Below are 19,316 nucleotides of genomic sequence, written 5' to 3'. Positions count from 1 at the left end.
ACACGCAGCGCGGAATCGTTTTATACCACGAAGATCAGGCTGCTACCCGGGTAGGCATGGAGGGATCTATGGCTGTGTATTTGGAATACATGAAATCTATGTAATATCACAGCCAAGGGATACATATCTACAAGATCACAACGCGTCTGTGGCGTGTTGTGTGCTTGTAGTGTTTTAAATGTTTTGAAAATAATAATAAAAAAGGGACGGTTTTGGACCCGACAGCGACGATATGTAAAATGTAGAAATACATTTGTTACGCAGTGGCACTGAGCCCAAGAAAAAACTTCCCTAATGGTAGAATAAAACATATTGTATCACATCGTATTATAGACTCAAATAAAACCACAACTTGGGATAATTAAGAAAAAGATTTTTATTGGTGATTCATTTTTTTTTAACAAAACACAATACCAGATTGATGAAATCATAATAATCACTATTATCACCTTTACAATGATAAGCAGGTGTACAAAAAACAGATCTGCACTGTCATAGTCAACAGATGAGTGCCATTCACACACACCCAGTGACTGAGGAACATTCACTATACACAAGCAGAGAATACATCAACTTTTTCAACGTAATTTTTTTTGTCATTTTCTTTCTTAATTTTTTTTTGTTTTGTTTTTATATATATATTGGCTATTGGGTATGGAATAGATATGGAAGATGAATACATGATTTGGATTCACGATACAGTGGTTCAATTGATCAATATTTAAAAGCTTAAAACAAGTGAAATTAATTGATTTTCATAATATCAAAATCATATGGGTAGAAATAAATAAAAAATAACAAAGGCATATCATAGCATAACACTACAGCATTATGTATATCTAGAAGGTTAAATTCAATTTCAGCAGGATAGAAAATGTGATTCCTGTTTTTCATAAATTATTGTTTGTAAATGGTGTCTGTGTGTGTATGTGGGTGCGTGTGTGCGTGTTTGTGGGTGTGTGTGTGTGTGTGTGTGTGTGTGTGTGTGTGTGTGTGTGTGTGTGTGTGTGTGTGTGTGTTTGCGTGTGCACGTGCGTGCGTGCGTGTGTCTGTATGTGTGTATTAGATGTGTACATATTCCAATACTCGTTTCCCAGTGGAAAAACATACCTATGTATATATATTTATATATATATTATCTATATAGTATCTGTTTCCTTTGCTTATAACATGCAAACAGCCACTTGGTGATTCTGACAGCACGGAGTTAACACCTGAAGGGGTCAGGGAGCATGTGTGTATGGGAAGGATTCAAACCAATAGCAGCACTAAAACCGCCTCTCTACCCCTATAATGACTGCTTATACACACAGCCTATAAAAAAATAAAACAACAAGGTAAGATTTTGTGAAACTTTCGTTTCCATTCTGAAGTCGACTGTCAGACTGTCTCTCTCGACCATACCTGACCTATAGCACTGAGCCATGATGCTCTAACCTAACAAGGTAATTTCTACACAGTACAATCCTGAGTGTTCATTTAAATATGAAAGTTTACAAATTGAACCAAATGGACCCTTCATTTTAAATGAACACTCAGTATTTAAATGTGTAATGTCTGCAAATAGAGCGATGAAGCATAACTTCACTCATTTCACAACCGTGACCCCATTCATCTTTATCTTTTTGTTGCTTGCTGATAACCACTCATTCTCTTTTGGCTAACCTTTTCTTTTTAACTTCCACAATTATTTCAAATCCTCAGATAGAGCTCAAGTTAGATGATGTAAACTCATTATTTTTACGTGTATTACTGCAGGAGTGTTGCCAAAAGTTGACCACTTTTCCACCAGCTCTAATCTCACCTCGTGAATAGTGACCCCAATAGTCACTTCTCCTTCAAAAAAGAAAAATATGTGCAGTATCTTCAAAAAATTCAACCGCCAAACATTTCCCACTTGCTTTGAGCCCATTTGAACTTGCATCATGAACATGCTCATACATCAGGTATCTGAGCAGTTATTATGTGCTATGGTTTGTATAGTGTAAAAAGGGGGGATTGTCTTGTTGAAATTATTTTGCTGTTGTTTCTGATCCCTGTTGGTAATGGGGCTCTAAGGATACTCTGTTATTCCACTTTGGTCCCAAACAAGATTGAACACTACTGGCAGGACTGCCATGCACCTTCCTGCACTTTCATGTGCCCCAGAAGATGAACCCTACTGATTTTGGTATCTCCTTGACCTTTCCTCTAGCACCACCCTTAGCCCAAAATGTGCACACCAGAAACCTCAATATCTAATGGCTGAGCGCAGGGATTTAAGGAAGACAATTTTAGCCAAATGCTTCAAACTACTTAGTTCACATGGGGTATAAGGATCAGCACAACCTCTAGGGGGTGCTAGCATGAACTTTTAGAATCTTTAGTCTCATTTTTCTCTATGTTCAAAGTGGAGTGAACTTCAACTCCAGCAACACTCCACCTGCTGCTACCTGGTTTGTTACTTAATAGCTCTGTTTCTTCTTCCCCTTCTCCATCTTCGCTCACATTTCATAACAGCACAGTCGAAACTCTGTCCACTTTATTGCTGACCTCTCAGAGGTCCCGGTAAGGCGACATTTAAAAACAGTAATGGTAGCGATGACACTGATCTGTCATCAGCAGCTAGGACTTTGAATGGTTACTCATATTTAAGCACTGACACTGAGGATGCAATGTGTTCACTGTGTGTGTGTGTGTGTGTGTGTGTGTGTGTGTGTGTGTGTGTGTGTGTGTGTGTGTGCGTGTGCGTGCGAGTGTGTGCATTTGTGTGTACAGTATGTATACATGTGAAATCACACCCTTAACATGTTTCAACTGAACAATTCACCAGAAGAGTTTTAAGATGTCTTCCAACCATGTTGATTAGAAGAAACAGGAGCAGAGGGGGTAGGGGGGGGACAGGCAGCGGGCAAGCAAATCCTACAAGCACTTAAGCAGGTGAGGCAGTGGGGTAGGGCTTTTAAGAACAACTATTTAACATTCAAAGACAGAAGCAGAAGGATCAGGCTTGAACAGAAATGAAGCAACACGCAACTTTCCTGTGTCCCAGCCATATATTACACTCCTACTGAAAAGATGGCAATGTTATAGGCCTCAGTCTTGGCAGCTAGGTTAGGTGTGTGTGTGTGTGTGTGTGTGTGTGTGTGTGTGTGTGTGTGTGTGTGTGTGTGTGTGTGTGTGTGTGTGTGTGTGTGTGTGTGTGTGTGTGTGTGTGTGTGTGTGTGTGTGTGTGTGTGTGTGTGTGTGTGTCTTGGGTGTGAGAGAAAGAGAAAGAAAGAGAGGGAGATAAAGACGGGTAACGTTTTGTGTTCTGGAGGACTCTGTGTGTGCTGATACACTGTAGGTGTATGGCCCCATAGACCTGTGCCATATTCTATGAGAGAAGGCTAGGCCAGGGGGCTGGTTGCATCAGCTGCCCTAAGTTCCTTAATCATAATGCAAGTAGGGACTTTCAAACTCCTGATTTCAGCGTTACCCAAATACAAGCAGCGGCACCACAAAAAGGTTTGGAAAACTGAAAGCTGCATTGTGCAACATGTTTTGATATCCCAAGCCATGACAACAATACTGTATGCGCTGTATGAATGTTTAGGTGCCGCAAGGGAGGAGAGCTGGCTTGTTTTGAATCATAGCATCCTGCTATTGTACTTCCACTTGTTTATCAGTATTGTGTCACAGAATGCAGCTTTAAACCTAAGTAACAATTAAATATTCAAGCAAGCTCTAAAGCAGGTGCAAATGATATAAAGTCACAGAATTAAACAGTAAAGCATGTCTTTTTTTTCCTGCACACAGCATAGTGTTTTTCAGTAAGTCCATACCATTTTATAACTCAATCCTCATACAAAGTTAATTTACACGTTTGAAATTTGAATTGTTGCCAGCCTATCTTTGTAATTATGTTCCATCAAAATAGTTAGGAACTGATGGTAAAAAACCCAATATAGTAATTTACTAATCACAAACTCAAGTAATTTCTAAGGGCTTTAAGCCCTAACTTAGGAACAAACTTGTGCATAGCTGGTGCAACCTGGTCCAGATCCTCTCCGCACTGTGCTATGTTTCACTGGGAACAGAGGTCTTTGTAAGTGGTCAACTACATGTCCCATGTAGAATGTACCACATTCTCTTAGTAATGCTAATCTCAATGGACTATACATACATGTCAGGTGCCCTGATGCTTTTTTATTTTTGTATTTTGTACAAAAAGTCGTATTTCTTAACTAATAAAAGGCTTTCATGTTATGTGTGGAATGAAAGCCTCTGTTTCCGTTTTTAGATTGATATCCTCTTCACCTCTACTGGTGACTTGAGTGGGGGGTTGGGTGTGTGTGCGTTGGGGGCTGGGGGGCTAAGCTGATACTGTTCAGATACAAATACTGTTCCTTTTCTGGGGTGTTTTATTCAGGAAGGGGTGGGGCAGAAAGGCTATTCTACCCCAATACAATCCTTCCTGTTTGTTTGATTTAATCCTGCATTTCCTTCTAAAAGATGTCTGGCTACTAAGAACAATTTCTCTACCCAGAGCCTTAGGCTTCAGGTCATAGGCCTAAACGGGCCAAGAAAAGCAAAGAGGTGTGTGTTTGGCATATATTCAGATAGTGTAATGAAGCCAAACGTCTTCTAATGGGGGCATGGCCACTTTACAGTGTCTATGCAAGTACGCCCCAAGGAGGATCCCTTGTTTCTAAAATATTCATTTGGCGATTTCTTTTTTCTCAGGCTCAGTAATTTGGACAGCAGTTTGTTGCTAGCTCTCTTTCATCATCACCTCGTCTCCTCTACTCTTCCTCATCCTCCTTCCCTTTCTCTTTCTTCTCCTTTTTCTCTTTCTTCTTCTTCTTCTTCTTCTTGGCGTCGTCCTTCTTGCCAAAGCTTATGAATTCACCTTTGTCGTCCGCAGGGCCTGGCTCATGTCGGATGGAGATGATGGCCGGGGAGCCGGGGATGATGAAGGCTTCGGGCGGGATGTCTCCGGCCTGTCTCAGTGCCTGAGGTGGACCATAGGCCGCCCTGGCTCCATACTGGAATTGCCAGCTGTTACAGTTGATCCCTGCTCCCACTGGAGGTGACAGCTCCCCCCCGCCCTCTCCATCTTATTCGGATCATATGTGGGAGCAAAAAGAAGAAAACGTTAATGTTAAATGTTACTCATTACCTTAAATGTCCTGATCTTCACATTCCCAGTAGTTCCTTAGTAACATTATTTACACTTACATTTTGGGTCTTTGAAATTAACCACTTGAACCGTTACGATATACTACATAATAGGCGAATATTTGGTGAAAATAGGCACATATTTGGCTAAAGCAGATCTACATGCTTGCTTTGAGCTTGTAGATCGGAGGCCAAGGATAGAGCTCTGGGGGACCCCGGTCAAAGAAGTATATAGGATTTGAAGTGGTTAATGTCAGCTTAGGTTCTAACCTTGATTGGCCCTTGTATTATAAGTGTCAGTCAAGGTTGGAAGACCCATTGCAGAGCAGTGTCAGTGGGAACAGTGGGGACGGGGTTATGGAAAGTGAATCATTTCCAGACAGCAATGCTATTGAGCCACAGGAGGTAACACTAGAGGGAACCTGACCTTTTTAGGGAGTTTTTTATACCACAAAATGACTCTGTGTATCTATTTGTTGGGATGACTGCAAGTAATTCTACCCTAGCAGGACAGTGATGGGGATCTTGGGTCATAAATAGTCTTAAAGTGACTGTAAACCAAGGTAAAGCTTCAGACACAAAAATGTGATACAAAGCTTGTTTTTATACCAAAGAGTGTATACAATTTCATGAAAACATGAAATTATAAAAGTGACAGACTGAAAAAGAATGAGATGATGATCTTAGCTGGATAGCGAGTAAAGATGAGATGAGAGATGGATAGAAAGAATGAAGGAAAGAAACAGAAAGGGGTGGGCGGGTTGTGCAGACATGGTGCTCTCAGGCCCACCACACCAGTTCCCTCTGCATTGACCTACTTTCTGTCTGTATTTTATTTAGATCAAACACAGGCCCTTGAAAAGGGATTCTGTTAGGTTCCCATTTGTAGGCTAATTATGATTATGTTATAGCTGGAGTGCTGAAATGAATTCTCATGTCCCAATGGGAAGTAGACTATTCAGAAAATACACACAGACCATACCGTGTCTGACAGATCCCTTAATTGAACATGGACAGTGTGAACAAATTGTCCACAGTTTATTTGTGTGTGTGTGTGTGTGTGTGTGTGTGTGTGTGTGTGTGTGTGTGTGTGTGTGTGTGTGTGTGTGTGTGTGTGTGTGTGTGTGTGTGTGTGTGTGTGTGTGTGTGTGTGTGTGTGTGTGTGTGTGTGTGTGTGTGTGTGTGTGTGTGTGTGTGTGTGTGTGTCATTAAATTAAAAGTAGGCCTACAGTACGGGTAGTATACAGTATGCTGTCAAACAACTGGTTTTGCATTGCAAGTCATTGCATTTAAACCATGTTTAAACCACTGTAACTCCTCTTGCCATTAGAATCAAATCGTTTCATGTTTTAGCTAATGAGATTAATTATACCGCAAATGTCCACAAAAAAACTATGTGAAATATTTGTGAATGACTGTTTATGACATGCTATCGCTGTGATACTGTATATACTGTAGCTTTGAGGTATCAAAATCTTGTTCATACAGGCTACATCGATTATATCTGACAGTGCAAACTGTTGTTATATATGCCTTATGAAGGTGTATAAATGCATGTTCAAATCCATGACCAAGTAAGCCAAAATATTGTGTTTATCTAGAGTTTAATCAAGTGAATATTATGTTGGTGTCTTGGGGTACTTGTGCAGTTCATCCCTAGTTGTGGCTCACCCTACCCTCACATTTAAATTGGAATGCTGGTCTAGTTATTAATGAAATACTCATGATGAAGTATGTCTGTGTGTTTGCACATACAGCTTATGTGCATGCATGTGTGTGCACTGCTGTTAGCTGGTCTAAACTCAATCCACAACTGAGAAATTGTACTTGCACTTCTGTTGTTTGCACTGTTGTCTCACCTGTTGTCTATACTGTCTGTCCAAATTGCACTAAGTTTGTTGTTTTCTTAATCACTGTATTATTGTATTATTGTTATATACGCTGGAGAAGCACATTATCAAAACTGAATACAAAACAGCTTGACTTGAAATCCTCACCTCACTTCTTCTGTGTGTGTGTGTGTGTGTGTGTGTGTGTGTGTGTGTGTGTGTGTGTGTGTGTGTGTGTGTGTGTGTGTGTGTGTGTGTGTGTTAAACTCGTGGTCAGATAGTGGTCAGATAGTGCTGATAAGCGGAGCAGACAATGTTGAATGCAAAGTGTCTTGTCGCTTAGAGAAAGTCAGTTTGTGATGTGTAGGTCTATGTTTGAGTCTGTGGACCAGCATAAGGTGGTCAGTCTTCTCTCCTTCTTACTGTGTCTGTACTGTACAGTTCCAGAGTTTCATTATGCAACTATACTTAATGTGAAGTAAGACAGGATGAAAACATACATACTGTATGCATGTAGTATGTAAATACATTTGTATTACCAAATTCTGTGACCAAGTTTCAAATGTCAAGCATCCATCATTTCAACATCATATCCTATTTACATAATCTACATCTTCTCTGTAATTTAACACATTTGGAACTAGAGTTTAACCCATTTCTTAGATTTTGCCGCAATGCCTCTTTGTATTAATTCCTGTGTATCATTTAAAAAAGGGGGGACAAATCTAATGAGCAAAGTGCTGCAGCTACAGTATAACATGCTCTGCTTGCCCAGTGTCATTGTGTCTGCTAATATGGGGGATTATATGTAGCACTGGTTATGCTTGATAATACTGTAGCTCATGTCTCACTGCAAGCATCCCTTTGAAATGGCTGATGGGTATTATCATTAGTAAGCAGGTCAATATAACACCTAGATGCCAGGGTTTCCACTCTAATTTCTCATGTCCTACATTCTAAGTGCACTAATGTGTCTGAGACTTGTCCATTGTTACATTTCAATCTTAGTGTGCACAGTTTCAAGAACCGTGCTTTGCTTGTACAGCACATGTCACATGTATTACAGGATTTCACATCAGGGGTAATTCTAAATCAATCCATGAATGCATTGTTTCCTGACATTTACTGCATGACCCCCCTCTTTTCCTCTTAACACCTGTCGTACCCCCCCCCCCCCTTCTCTGTCTCTAAATCTTCCATTCAGAGATATGACTGGTTGCCATGGGAACTGCCTTCGCCCACTCCCTGCTGAAGGAGGGTGCGGTTGCTGCAGCAATCCCTCAGTTAGACATTGTTGCCTAGCGACCGGTCACATGGCGTTCCCTAGCAACAACGCTACTGCAGGAACCTGCCAATCCTCTTTACCTTTCTTTCTCTCTCTCTCTCTCCATCCCCCCATACCTCGCTTTCTCTCTCTCTCTCTCTCCATCCGCCTGCATTTCTCCTGTGCTCATCTTCCTTTCCCAAATTGATAGCGATAGCTTCTCTCGATCCACATTATATAACTCTATTATTATTATCCTTAATCACTCCTCACCTCAGACTACTGTATTTCTTTCCACAGTGCCACAAGTCTCATGCAATAATATCCATGTAAGAAATGACAGTCTGTCTTTTGAAAATGCATTTCAATGTAGGACACACACAACTTCGTTGCAATCACGAAACATTAATGGAAATGTAGCACTGCTGCATAATAATCAACCTGGCTGCAACACAGAGCCACTCCTTGTGTTACACAAGACTCCCTTCTACAATGAAGCCTCAATGCTAAACCTTCCCTACACTGCATTATCTCCTACCTTTACTTGTCTCTTTACAAGAAAAGAGACTAACTTTTCCATTTGAGCCTCTCTCTCTTTCCATTCACCCTCTTTTCCCCACAGAGAGAAGCTTTCCCATAGATTCAATCAGACTCCTTCTCACTGACTGACTGACTGGCTGACTGGCTGGCTGGCTGGGTGTCTGTGATGTCCTCCACCCTAGTCCCTCATACCCATGTTCTAATTCCAGATGGTGGACAGAAAATCAATGTGTGAGCACAACCTAGGCAAGCAGTAAAGCCTTTTCACTAGAGCACAGCACAGCAACAAAACTCACCCCACTGGTCCCATTGACTCAAAGTCTCACCCACTGCCTTTCTACGTTTGATTTAATTATTAGCTTGAACATATCACTGCTTTAAATAGTATAGCCTACTCTATTTACAGTTATTACCATTGTCCCAGATTTCCTACATTTCTGTCCCAGCATTGTTTTCTTTTCTTTATTTTTTTTACTTGACTGCCTATTTAGATCTGTGCCACTTCATCTTGTGGCTGACATCGTTTTTGGGTGAATGTCTGTGTAATTGTTTATCATGGGCTCTCCACTACCACCCCCAGGCCTGTCTCTGGTGTCTCAGCTGGCACGGTTCTTGGATGTCTCCCCTGTGGTTCCTGCGTGATAGGCTTGCTCTCACCTGCAGCACTGGAAACGGTGGGCCAGTTTTGAACCAGCATTCCCTGGGCCCCCATCATACCCTGGGCCCCCATCATTCCCTGGGGCCCCATCATACCCTGGGCCCCCAGCATTCCCTGGGCTCCCTGCATGGCTCCCTGCATCATAGATGCTCCCTGCATCATAGAGGCCTCTTCCATGTGGACAGAGCTGGAACACAAAACACACATTCCCAAATGTGCATTAGAAACAGCCCAAGCATCTGTTGCACCACTGCATTGTGCCGTTGTGCAACTGCGATGTATTGGCTGCTGGCGAGTCAAGGACAAAATTCTGATCAAATGCCAAAGCAGTTACATAAGTATGCACAACGATACTTTACTCAAGTATCATTTCTAAGCAGAGAGGGGGAAAGAACCACAGCTGTCATAACGAAGCTGTGAAATCTCCAAACATCGCCTTTCAGAACATCAGATAATAACATAATTATGACCAGATAGCTCCTATACTGTAAATGTTTATCTCCATTTTGAAAAGGAAAGCAAAACACAACATTCATATGTCATGGCATAGGCATGAACAATAAAATCAAGGAAAAATGGATTTGTCCATACTGTACATTCAAAATGAACATAGGGCTTATAGAGATGTAGCTACACCCTGGCCTTGGCCTCTGCAATGCAGCACTATATGTGCTACTGTGCTTGTGAGAATACCTGTCTCTGTGAATCTTCCTCTTTTCTTTCTGTCTCTTTTGAGGTGATACAGACTTTATGTATAGATTGGTGATTTGACATAACATTCAAAATGGTTAAATGCGCTCTAAGCATAGTGCAGGGGCTTCAGGAAGTAAGTACCATACAGGTAAATGACAAGGGATTAGTTGTACTGTATATAGTTAAGTAGTATAATAGTTTAGTTAGAATATAATGCAAAAGGTATGGTAATCACCACCCCAGGCTGGGTGCGGCAAGTTTAGAAGTAGGACTTCTACCCTGGCTGTCTAAATGAGGAATGTGGGTCAGTAATGAAGGTGTTGTATGCTGCTACACTACTTGTGCATGCTTAAGGGGCATCCACACCAAGCACAATAACTATAAGCATAATTATGTTAACGGTAACATCCACACTGATGTTGTTGTTATACAGTAGTTGTGGTGTGGACAATGCCATCCAGAACTATGTCTAAAACAATAGTTATAAGTATAGTTATAGTTATCATGCTTGGAGTGGACGGCCCATATCTGTAAGACGTTGGGCGTGTGTAGTGTGGGACATTATGAGTGTGGAGGTTAAGACTGCAGAGGGTGCCTGAATGGTAAGGTAACTGCAATTTTAAAAGATATTAGTAAATCACAATGAAACCTATTGATCATCTTATTTATGATACAATGATTATATGACATGATATACATAATTTACAAGACAAGACAAGAGTGCGATTGGAACTCGGGTCCTCACGGGTCCATGAAGTCACTGGATGCTCCACTAGGTACCCCATGGAGGAGGCTTCTTTTCTATTTCAATTGTCCTGCTCATTTCTGTATTTGTCATACAACTGTTCAAGTTTTTTGAGACTGTAATGATTGCATTGCATTTTTGGACCTTCACAAAATAGATTAAATAAACTAAACGTACAATAATGAATACATAAATTGGAGAGTAATCTGTAAGGCTATAAAATAGAGTTGGAGGGAAAATAATCATTGCTACCAAAAAAATATATGGAACTGTTCTCATACTGTATCAGTAACAATTCATGTCATGACAAGATTATGACAAGAAGCATTAAAGGACGACTTCAGCGATTTTCAACCTATCTTCATATAATTGGTCCTCACTAATACTCATGATAAAATGGTACCATTTTTTTCTACTTGGTCTGTGTCTCAGAGGAGGGCTGTGGACAGTCCAGAAACCCGTCTACCAGTGACATCATCGTTAGGCATGATTTTTTTTCCAACAAGATTTCACATTTTTTATTTCGATTTTTATTAACACGAGAACAATGGCTGCTTTTATTGCATTGCAACTTTCCAGGAATAGAAAGCCTGCAGTTTCTATTAGCTTGGATTCCCCATTGATGATGTCACTGGTAGACGGGACTCTGAACTGTCCACAGCCCTCCTCTGAGACACAGACCGAGTAGAAAAAAATGGTACCATTTTATCATGAGTATTAGTGAGGACCAATTATATGAAGACAGGTTGAAAATCGCTGAAGTCGTCCTTTAACTGGTGACTATGTGTGCAAAGTTAGTATTTTCTTTTGGTCCATGCCTAATTAATTATACATGGTATTGATCACTAAAAGAAAAAAGAGAATGGAAGGGGTTGCATGGAAGAGTAACGTGAGATGCAAATGAATACAACAATCGATACAAACACATTTAAAATATAATACGTAGAACTCATTTGCGATTATGGTATTAAAATTAAAAACTCCTTATTCTGACCACAAAAAAAAAAAAAAAACGTAATACAGATATGAACAAATTAACCACTTTCAAGTAACCTGGCATCTCTATTTTGGGCATATCATCATAGGTGAAAAATGTTCAAACATTTTTCTAAAATAGCAGATCTACTGTACAGTAGCTGTGAGCTATTTTTGCCTTGCAACGTTGTCACAGGACAAAGTATAAATCAGTCCTAAGGGGTTTATTAACAAATCTACTAGGGGTAACAAATGTCATCTGCAGTCTTCAAGGATTTGGAGAGGTGTGGATCTTTCACAGTGTATCTGCATGCAAGTGTGCACGTGCGTGTGTGTGCGTACAATGATCTGAGAAAGGTCATAGTCGGCTCATTTGTCCTTCATGCTTCTTGCGTAAAGACTGTAAGGGGGGGGGGGGACATGCAGAATGTTGATGACCTATATAATATCACACTGCAGAGCAACAGGAATTGGAACCCATTGATGCTCAAATAAAGACTTAGTAGTTGTGACTGACAGTGGTAATTGCTCATCTGTGATGTTACATTGTGTTGTCTAACTTGTCTGATGACACGTATGTGTTTGTGGAATGAAGCTACTGCATATGTGAGCAGTGCTGTGTCAGGGTTTAAAGATGCTCTATTGTCTCAGAAAGGGCTCAAAGTTGTGCATCCTTGATCAATATAATGGCACTGTGGATGTGCTGTAGAGTGGCGTTGCGTCGTTTTCTTTTGTTGTTGTCAAAGACCAAAAGTCACAAAAAAGTTAAAGGTTAGAAAAAAATAGGGGGTAAAGTGCTTACCCCTGCATCCCTGCCCTCAAAGATGCGGAGTATCTCCAGTCAGCATTAGGGGCTTTGGGCTGAGAGAGAGAGATAGAGTGGGAGAGAGAGAGAGGGAAGGATTAGTTTGATCTCATACAAAGTGAAGCCAGGCTAGGCTGAGGTCTCATCAATAAATCATTCCACACTTCCCAGCCCTGGATCTGTTATAAGCACTGCAGTTGGCCAGCCGCAAGCACACAGACACGCATGCATGCATGCATGCATGCATGCACACACGCGTGCACACACACGCACATACGCACATACACACATGGAGAGACTACAACCACTTGAACCCTATCCCTATTCTCTGGCTAACTTTCGGGATCTACGAGCTCACAACGCATCGCAAACGGCTTGATTTTCAAGACATTTGGTGTCAAGTACAGAGCCGACCCTGTCATTTAAGTATTAGTTTACTATGGGTTTAAGTGGTTAAAAGGCATATTGATGGATCCACAGCCCAAACATGAGAAATGTGAGAGTAGATGTGCCTCAGTGGGGCTTTTAAAAATAATTGAGTATCCAAAAATACAAAATTACCAAAGTAAAATTTCCCCAAACATTTTCCAGACCTTTTCCTAAAACATCAACAATAGTGAAAATAGCATATCTACAATCTCACAAGTTGTGAGCTTGTAGTTCGGCTTTTTGCGCTATATTTTAAATAGGGCTTAAGTGGTTAATTCATTCATGTACATTTTCCCTTCCTAGATAGATATGTACCTATACACCAAAAATGTGCTCAAGTACAGTAGCTACTCAAGTAAATGTACTTTGTTAATGTCCACCACTCCATACAGCCTTGTGAGTGTGTTAAAGGGGAGTAAATCTGCCTGCTCTTCATGGGGATGGGTTGAGTGCTATGGGCAGGGAACACCCCAGCACCTCTGGTAAATTATTGCTCCAATGAGTGGAAGCCCTCATCACCAAGGCAACCACATCCTCCACCTCTGTATTAGCAGAGTGAATGAAGCATGTGCTGTCTGAGATCAGTCATGAATGACTTCATTATTTTAATGTTCGAACATCTAACACGGACAATTGACATGGACTATTAGATGCTTCTGTATGTACTGTTGGTTTTTAGTAAATAGGTCAATGTAAACATGTAGGATGTTGTTAGCTTTTATACATGATCTCATGATCTGTATCTTCTTTTTGTGCATGATAGTCAGACAAACAGAAATTGGACAGTGAAAAATGTGTAAAACTTCTATTTGTGATGCTGTTCCCTATGTCAGACAAATGTGGCTGATATCTGATATTTGGGAAGTTTGCTTCTTTTCAAAATATTTCATTTTACACAAAATGATTCTGCTGCTGTTTGCTACTTTGAAGTTATGTTCAGTTTTGTTATTGTGACAATCATCAATGGTAACTGTTTATCATTGATTATTGCTAACACGTGGTATTCATATACTGGATACAGGAAATGTTTTGAGAAAGAAAGAATAGTATTTCAGACCAAAAAAAAAGGAAAGGAAAAAACAGCTCAGCATGTGTCCCAGTGCTCAATTCAGAAGGGAGTATATTCTGCAGGGAGACCCGGTCTCTCTGAGTAAATCAAATTTATGGGACCAGGAAACAGATGCTAGAGGTTCATTTCATTTTCATGGCCACTCTTATCTTGGCCAGCGATTCTATTAGTGTGTTACTAATGACTGGTGACCTCGTAAGTTTGTTAATGACTCATCTAGATGTAGACTCCTGATCTCTTATGTACCTCTGTGCCAATGACCTGACACTGAACAACATATTTCAATCTGGAAACCTTCAACATATCCAACCCCCACACATTAACAGACGGAGAATACATTTTCAAAGACATGGTGCAACTGTTGTCTACTCAGGTTCAAGTAGAGTTCAAATTTCTCAGTGCTTGTACTGTATGCAATATCAATCTGTGCTCTCTTTTTTAGTTTAAAACCATGATCAAATTAGATTATTTACAGATATTCACGTAAGTGCATTTATCTTCGATTCATTTTAGTCAGCTTACATTTCAGGGAAAGGATTAAATGAAAACTCACAGTGACAAATAAAGTTATAGTACTCCAGGACCAAGGTTTATCTTCCTGAGTATTCTTTAAAATACCATTCTACCGTCAATAAATTATGTATTCACAGCGTATGTGCATAGACACTGTATATATACTGTATCATTTTTCTGTTAATTTTTTTTTTGTTTACATTTTCTCAACAGAATAATTTAGTCAATGTTGGAAAATCATTGTCCAACATTGGTATTTAATGTCATTATTATAATAAGTCATAAAATGTCATTAACATTAGAATTTTGTTAGCAAGGATATCTTTTCAACTGGGATTATTTTCAGCTAGATTTCTCAAATCAATTCGCATTTTAAAATGCGAACTTCGTCAAAAAATAACCACACAATTATATTTAACACAAGCCAACATCTGAGTCCTACAGAACTGGTACACAAGCTTATATTAATAGAGCAGGCAACCCAGACCTCTAGTTGTTGTAAGCATGAGTTCACGGCAATTAAACAGGGACACAATCCTACAAACAGTGAAATCCCATGGAAGCACGGCCCAGTTAACTAAAGCACACATGAACTGAATATGGTTTCCCTCCTTAAAAGTACTGCAATAATCTGCAGATTAGTTGTCAGCGACCTCAAACCTCTGATTTGAATGGTTCTGTGATAGACACATCTGCCAGAAATTATATCATGACAAAATGAGAGAGAAAACCATTCTATAAGGTTACAGAATGTGTCTGTCCAAAACCAAGCTGCTCCAATTCCAACATGACAGGCAGTTCATGTCCTGTTAAGCTGCTCATCAACCACTTAAAACCTATATACTTGATTGGCCGGGGTCCCCCAGGGGCCTATCCTTGGCCCACTCCTTTTTTCCCCTATAAACCAAATCTCTTTGAAGAAAATAGCTGATAGACAATGTGTCATTTTGCAATGCGTTGTGAGCTTGTATATGCTATTTTCACCCATTTACATGCTCAGAATAGGGATGCTCAGGTTCATGTGGTGAACCAATCCGAGGTTCCAGGTTTGAATATTCACAACTGTTTAAATAATTAATCTAAAGCAGTGCATTGCTGAGAAAGTGTATTCATACTCAACACATAACTCACATACTGTATGCAGTTGTTCATACTGGTAGTGCTTAGAACTGGCAAAGTGAGATGAGGTCAAGTCCATTTCGCACAGAGTAAGCAAGCAGATCTGTCCTTAGTGTAGATGTGATGACAACATCAAACTGAAACATAAATCCCTGAACCAGCAGAAATAAAGCAGGCCTCCTGAAAAACATCAGGACTGACACTAATGCAGTGTGAGTGCTAGGCTGGGTGGAGGGGCTGCACAGTGCAACTGGGAGAAGAACAAAGAGAATAAGGCCCCAAAAGCATTCAATTCAGCAGTAAATGGGAATGGATAAATAACCTGACATATTCTCATATTCTTGACTTATTGTTGACATAATTACAGCAATTCCTGACAGCAAATGGCATTATGAAAATGGGCTTCTGTGTAACAGGCTTGTGGTGGTTTGTGACTTGAATGGTTGGGTGAATGGTTGGGTGTTACTATACAATGACAGTGTCCCCAAACCATTTCTATATCACTTTATCAATTTCCAAATATATAGGACAAATATATAGTTTTTAGCTTCAAGGCATGTGAACAGAAATAAATATTCAAAAATGTATACACACCTCTGGACATATTTGCATGCCCGATGCATCAGGCATACTCAGCCGCCGTACAAATCCACTCCCACTCGTGAAGAAGCGCTCTGCCCCCCCACTGCCCCAGGTGCCGCTGATGGGACGCCCAGTGTTGTAGAACATGAAAGTGTCACTGCCAGAGGTGGCCGTCAGGCATGTCTTGTAGCAGTAAGTCTTTGTCAAAGAGCCATTACCACGCACTTCAATGTAGTGAGGCTCTACTTTGAGGTCCCTCCGTAGCACCACGTTGTTGTTGGGTTGCCCCCCACGGGTTAGGGAGCCCCCTCCGGCGCCACTTACGCTGACGTTCCCGCCGTCCGGCGGTGGTTTCTGTGACACGCAGCAGGGAGAGCAGGACCCTGGTTGGGAGCAGTATGAGTGACAGCGCACGATGGCCAACACCACCACGGTAACCAAGAACACAAAGGTGGTAGCACTCAAGGCCACGATCAGGTAGAGGGTGACGTTGGAGAAAACCGATGAGCTGTGGGGCCGGATAATCCTCTTGGGGTCAGGGATGACCTTAGGCGGCACCTCCATGACGGCCACGTTGATGGTGGCAGTGGACGAGAGAGCAGGCTGGCCATGGTCTCTCACCAGTACGGTCAGGCTGAAAGAGGTGGAGTTGTCCTCGAGTACGCGGCGTGTGGTGCGGACCTCTCCGGTGTGCTCGTGCACCTTGAACAGATCCATGTCGGTGGCCTGCTCCAGGATGTAGTCCAGCCATGCGTTGGGGCCTGCGTCGGCATCGTACGCCACCACCTTGATCACCAAGGCACCGGGTTCTGCGTTCTTCACCACTGTCTCTATGGAGCGTGTTCCATTGGCTTTAGGGTTGACTATCACCGGAGCGTGGTCATTCTGATCCATGATGTAGATGTAGACGGTGGCAACCCGGCTGAGCGGAGGAATGCCTCCATCTTGAGCTTTGACCTGGAAGTGAAACTCCCTGAGTGACTCGTAATCGAAGGCTCGCAGGGCATACGCCTCGCCCGTATCAGCCTTCACAGACACATAGGAGGTGACAGGGATGCCATGATTGTTGTCGTTGAGCACAGTGTAGGTGATGCGTGCGTTCTCGGCGATGTCTGCGTCCTGCGCTTTCACAGTGCACAAGGAGGCCCCGGGGGCATTGTTCTCAGTAACGTAGACAGTATACGACGTCTGCTCGAAACGCGGCGGGTTGTCGTTGACGTCTGCCACGTCCACCTGTATGGTCTTCTTAGAGGAGAGGGGTGGGTTTCCACCATCAGTGGCGCTGAGGGTGACATTGTAGGCAGCAGTGGTCTCGCGGTCAAGGAAAGCTGAGGTAACGAGAGTGTAGTAATTTCTGAACGATTTGATTCTAAAAGGGAGGCCCTGGGGGATCTCCAGGCTCACCTGTTTGTTGGCCCCTGAGTCCCTGTCAGTAACACTAATCAGGGCCACAACTGTGTCAGCACGAGCATCTTCCCTCACAGGGCTGGACAGAGATGACAACACTATTTCGGGAACATTGTCATTCACATCCACCACCTCTACCACCACCTTACAGTGTGCTGCCACAGCCCCTGGGCCCTTGTCCATTGCCTGAATGTACATTTCATAGGAGTTTGTCTCTTCATAGTCAACATTGCTCCGTACTCTAATCTCTCCAGTGTTGGTGTCCATTAAGAACATCTGTCTTACTCTCTCTGGCGTGTAGCTGCTGAAGGAATAATAAACTTCCCCATTTGTGCCCTCATCCAGGTCCGATGCGTTCAGTTTAATCACAAGCGTGTCATTTGGTGAGTTTTCTAACAGTTTCACTTTGTACACTGAGCTATCAAACAAGGGCACGTTGTCATTGGAGTCCAGGACACGCACATTGACTCTGGCCGTGCCCGTTTTTTCTGGCGTCCCACCATCCTCAGCACTTAGAATTAATTGGTGGTAAGGCGTCTGCTCGCGATCGAGGGGCCTTTTGAGCACCAGCTCAATGTGCTTTGCATTCATGGAGGGTTTATTAGAAACCAGTGCGAAGTGATCGTTTGGACTGAGTCGATAAACGCGTACCGCGTTGGACCCCATGTCTGGATCCTGGGCATTTTCAATGGGGTAACGAGTTCCCGGCAAAGCCGATTCTGAGATTTCCAGTTGATACTCGTCGCTGGGGAACTGCGGCGCATTGTCATTGACGTCCAGAATCTCCACCTCAACATGGTGCACATCAGACGGGTTTTCGAGAAGCACCTCAAAATGCAGGATGCAGGTGCCGCTTATATCGCACAGTGTCTCTCTATCGATCCTTTCATTGACAAATAATCTCCCATTTTTAGGACTGACATTCACGTATCGTTTACCGCTGCTGGAGGTTACCTTGATTTTTCGGGCGCCGAGCTTTCGAATATCCAGCCCCAGGTCCTGCACCAGATCGCCGACCAGCGCTCCATTTTCTAATTCTTCCGGAATTGTGTATTTTAACTGTCCGAACGCAAGGCCACAACATAAGAAAAATAGAACAAAATAAAAAGGCACATGATTTCCTATACAGTTACATATCCCGGCAAAAGCCATTGCAAGCTCATCGAATCCGCAGATGGATTAAACACACTTTCCGTCTTTTTAGCTCGCAATATCTCTCATCCCACCACCGCATTAAAGTGGGCTAATTAGTTTCCCGTTAAGTGAAACAGGAGCACATCCTCCATCCTGTGAACCGTCGGAGATGAACCCACAGTCTCCAGCGCGCCCATACTTTTCTTTGTCCGTGCTATAGCTGCCTTTTTCTGTCTGCTTTGCGCGCGGCTGACGGGTGTGTTTCCTTCCACTGGAGCTGCGTCTCCCACCCTGGCGCGCACACATACACACACACGCACAGTCTAACACTGCAGCCAGCAGCCCCCCTCCCCACCCGTCTCCTCTCCTCTCCTCTCCTCTCCTCATATCCCTCCATCCCTCCATTACCAGCATA

The 19,316-nt window shown here is 42.2% G+C and overlaps 1 protein-coding gene across 1 annotated transcript; it reads right to left on the bottom strand.

Moving 5' to 3' along the window:
- Nucleotides 1-358: 358 nt before the first annotated feature.
- LOC308091052 (protocadherin alpha-C2-like) lies at nt 359-19,145 on the bottom strand. The gene is made up of 4 exons (XM_080436353.1): nt 16,373-19,145; nt 12,646-12,704; nt 9,430-9,617; nt 359-5,077 (listed from the first exon to the last, which is right to left on the bottom strand). Exons 1-4 carry the CDS (start codon nt 18,917-18,919, stop codon nt 4,764-4,766), a joined length of 3,108 nt encoding a protein of 1,035 aa, XP_080292479.1. The 5' UTR covers nt 18,920-19,145; the 3' UTR covers nt 359-4,763.
- Nucleotides 19,146-19,316: the final 171 nt, after the last annotated feature.

Source organism: Gymnoscopelus braueri, assembly GCF_963280865.1.
Source record: "Gymnoscopelus braueri genome assembly, chromosome: 8".
NCBI lineage: Eukaryota > Metazoa > Chordata > Actinopteri > Myctophiformes > Myctophidae > Gymnoscopelus > Gymnoscopelus braueri.
Note: the sequence above shows the minus strand (reverse complement) of the source record. Positions and strands in the feature narration are given on the sequence as shown.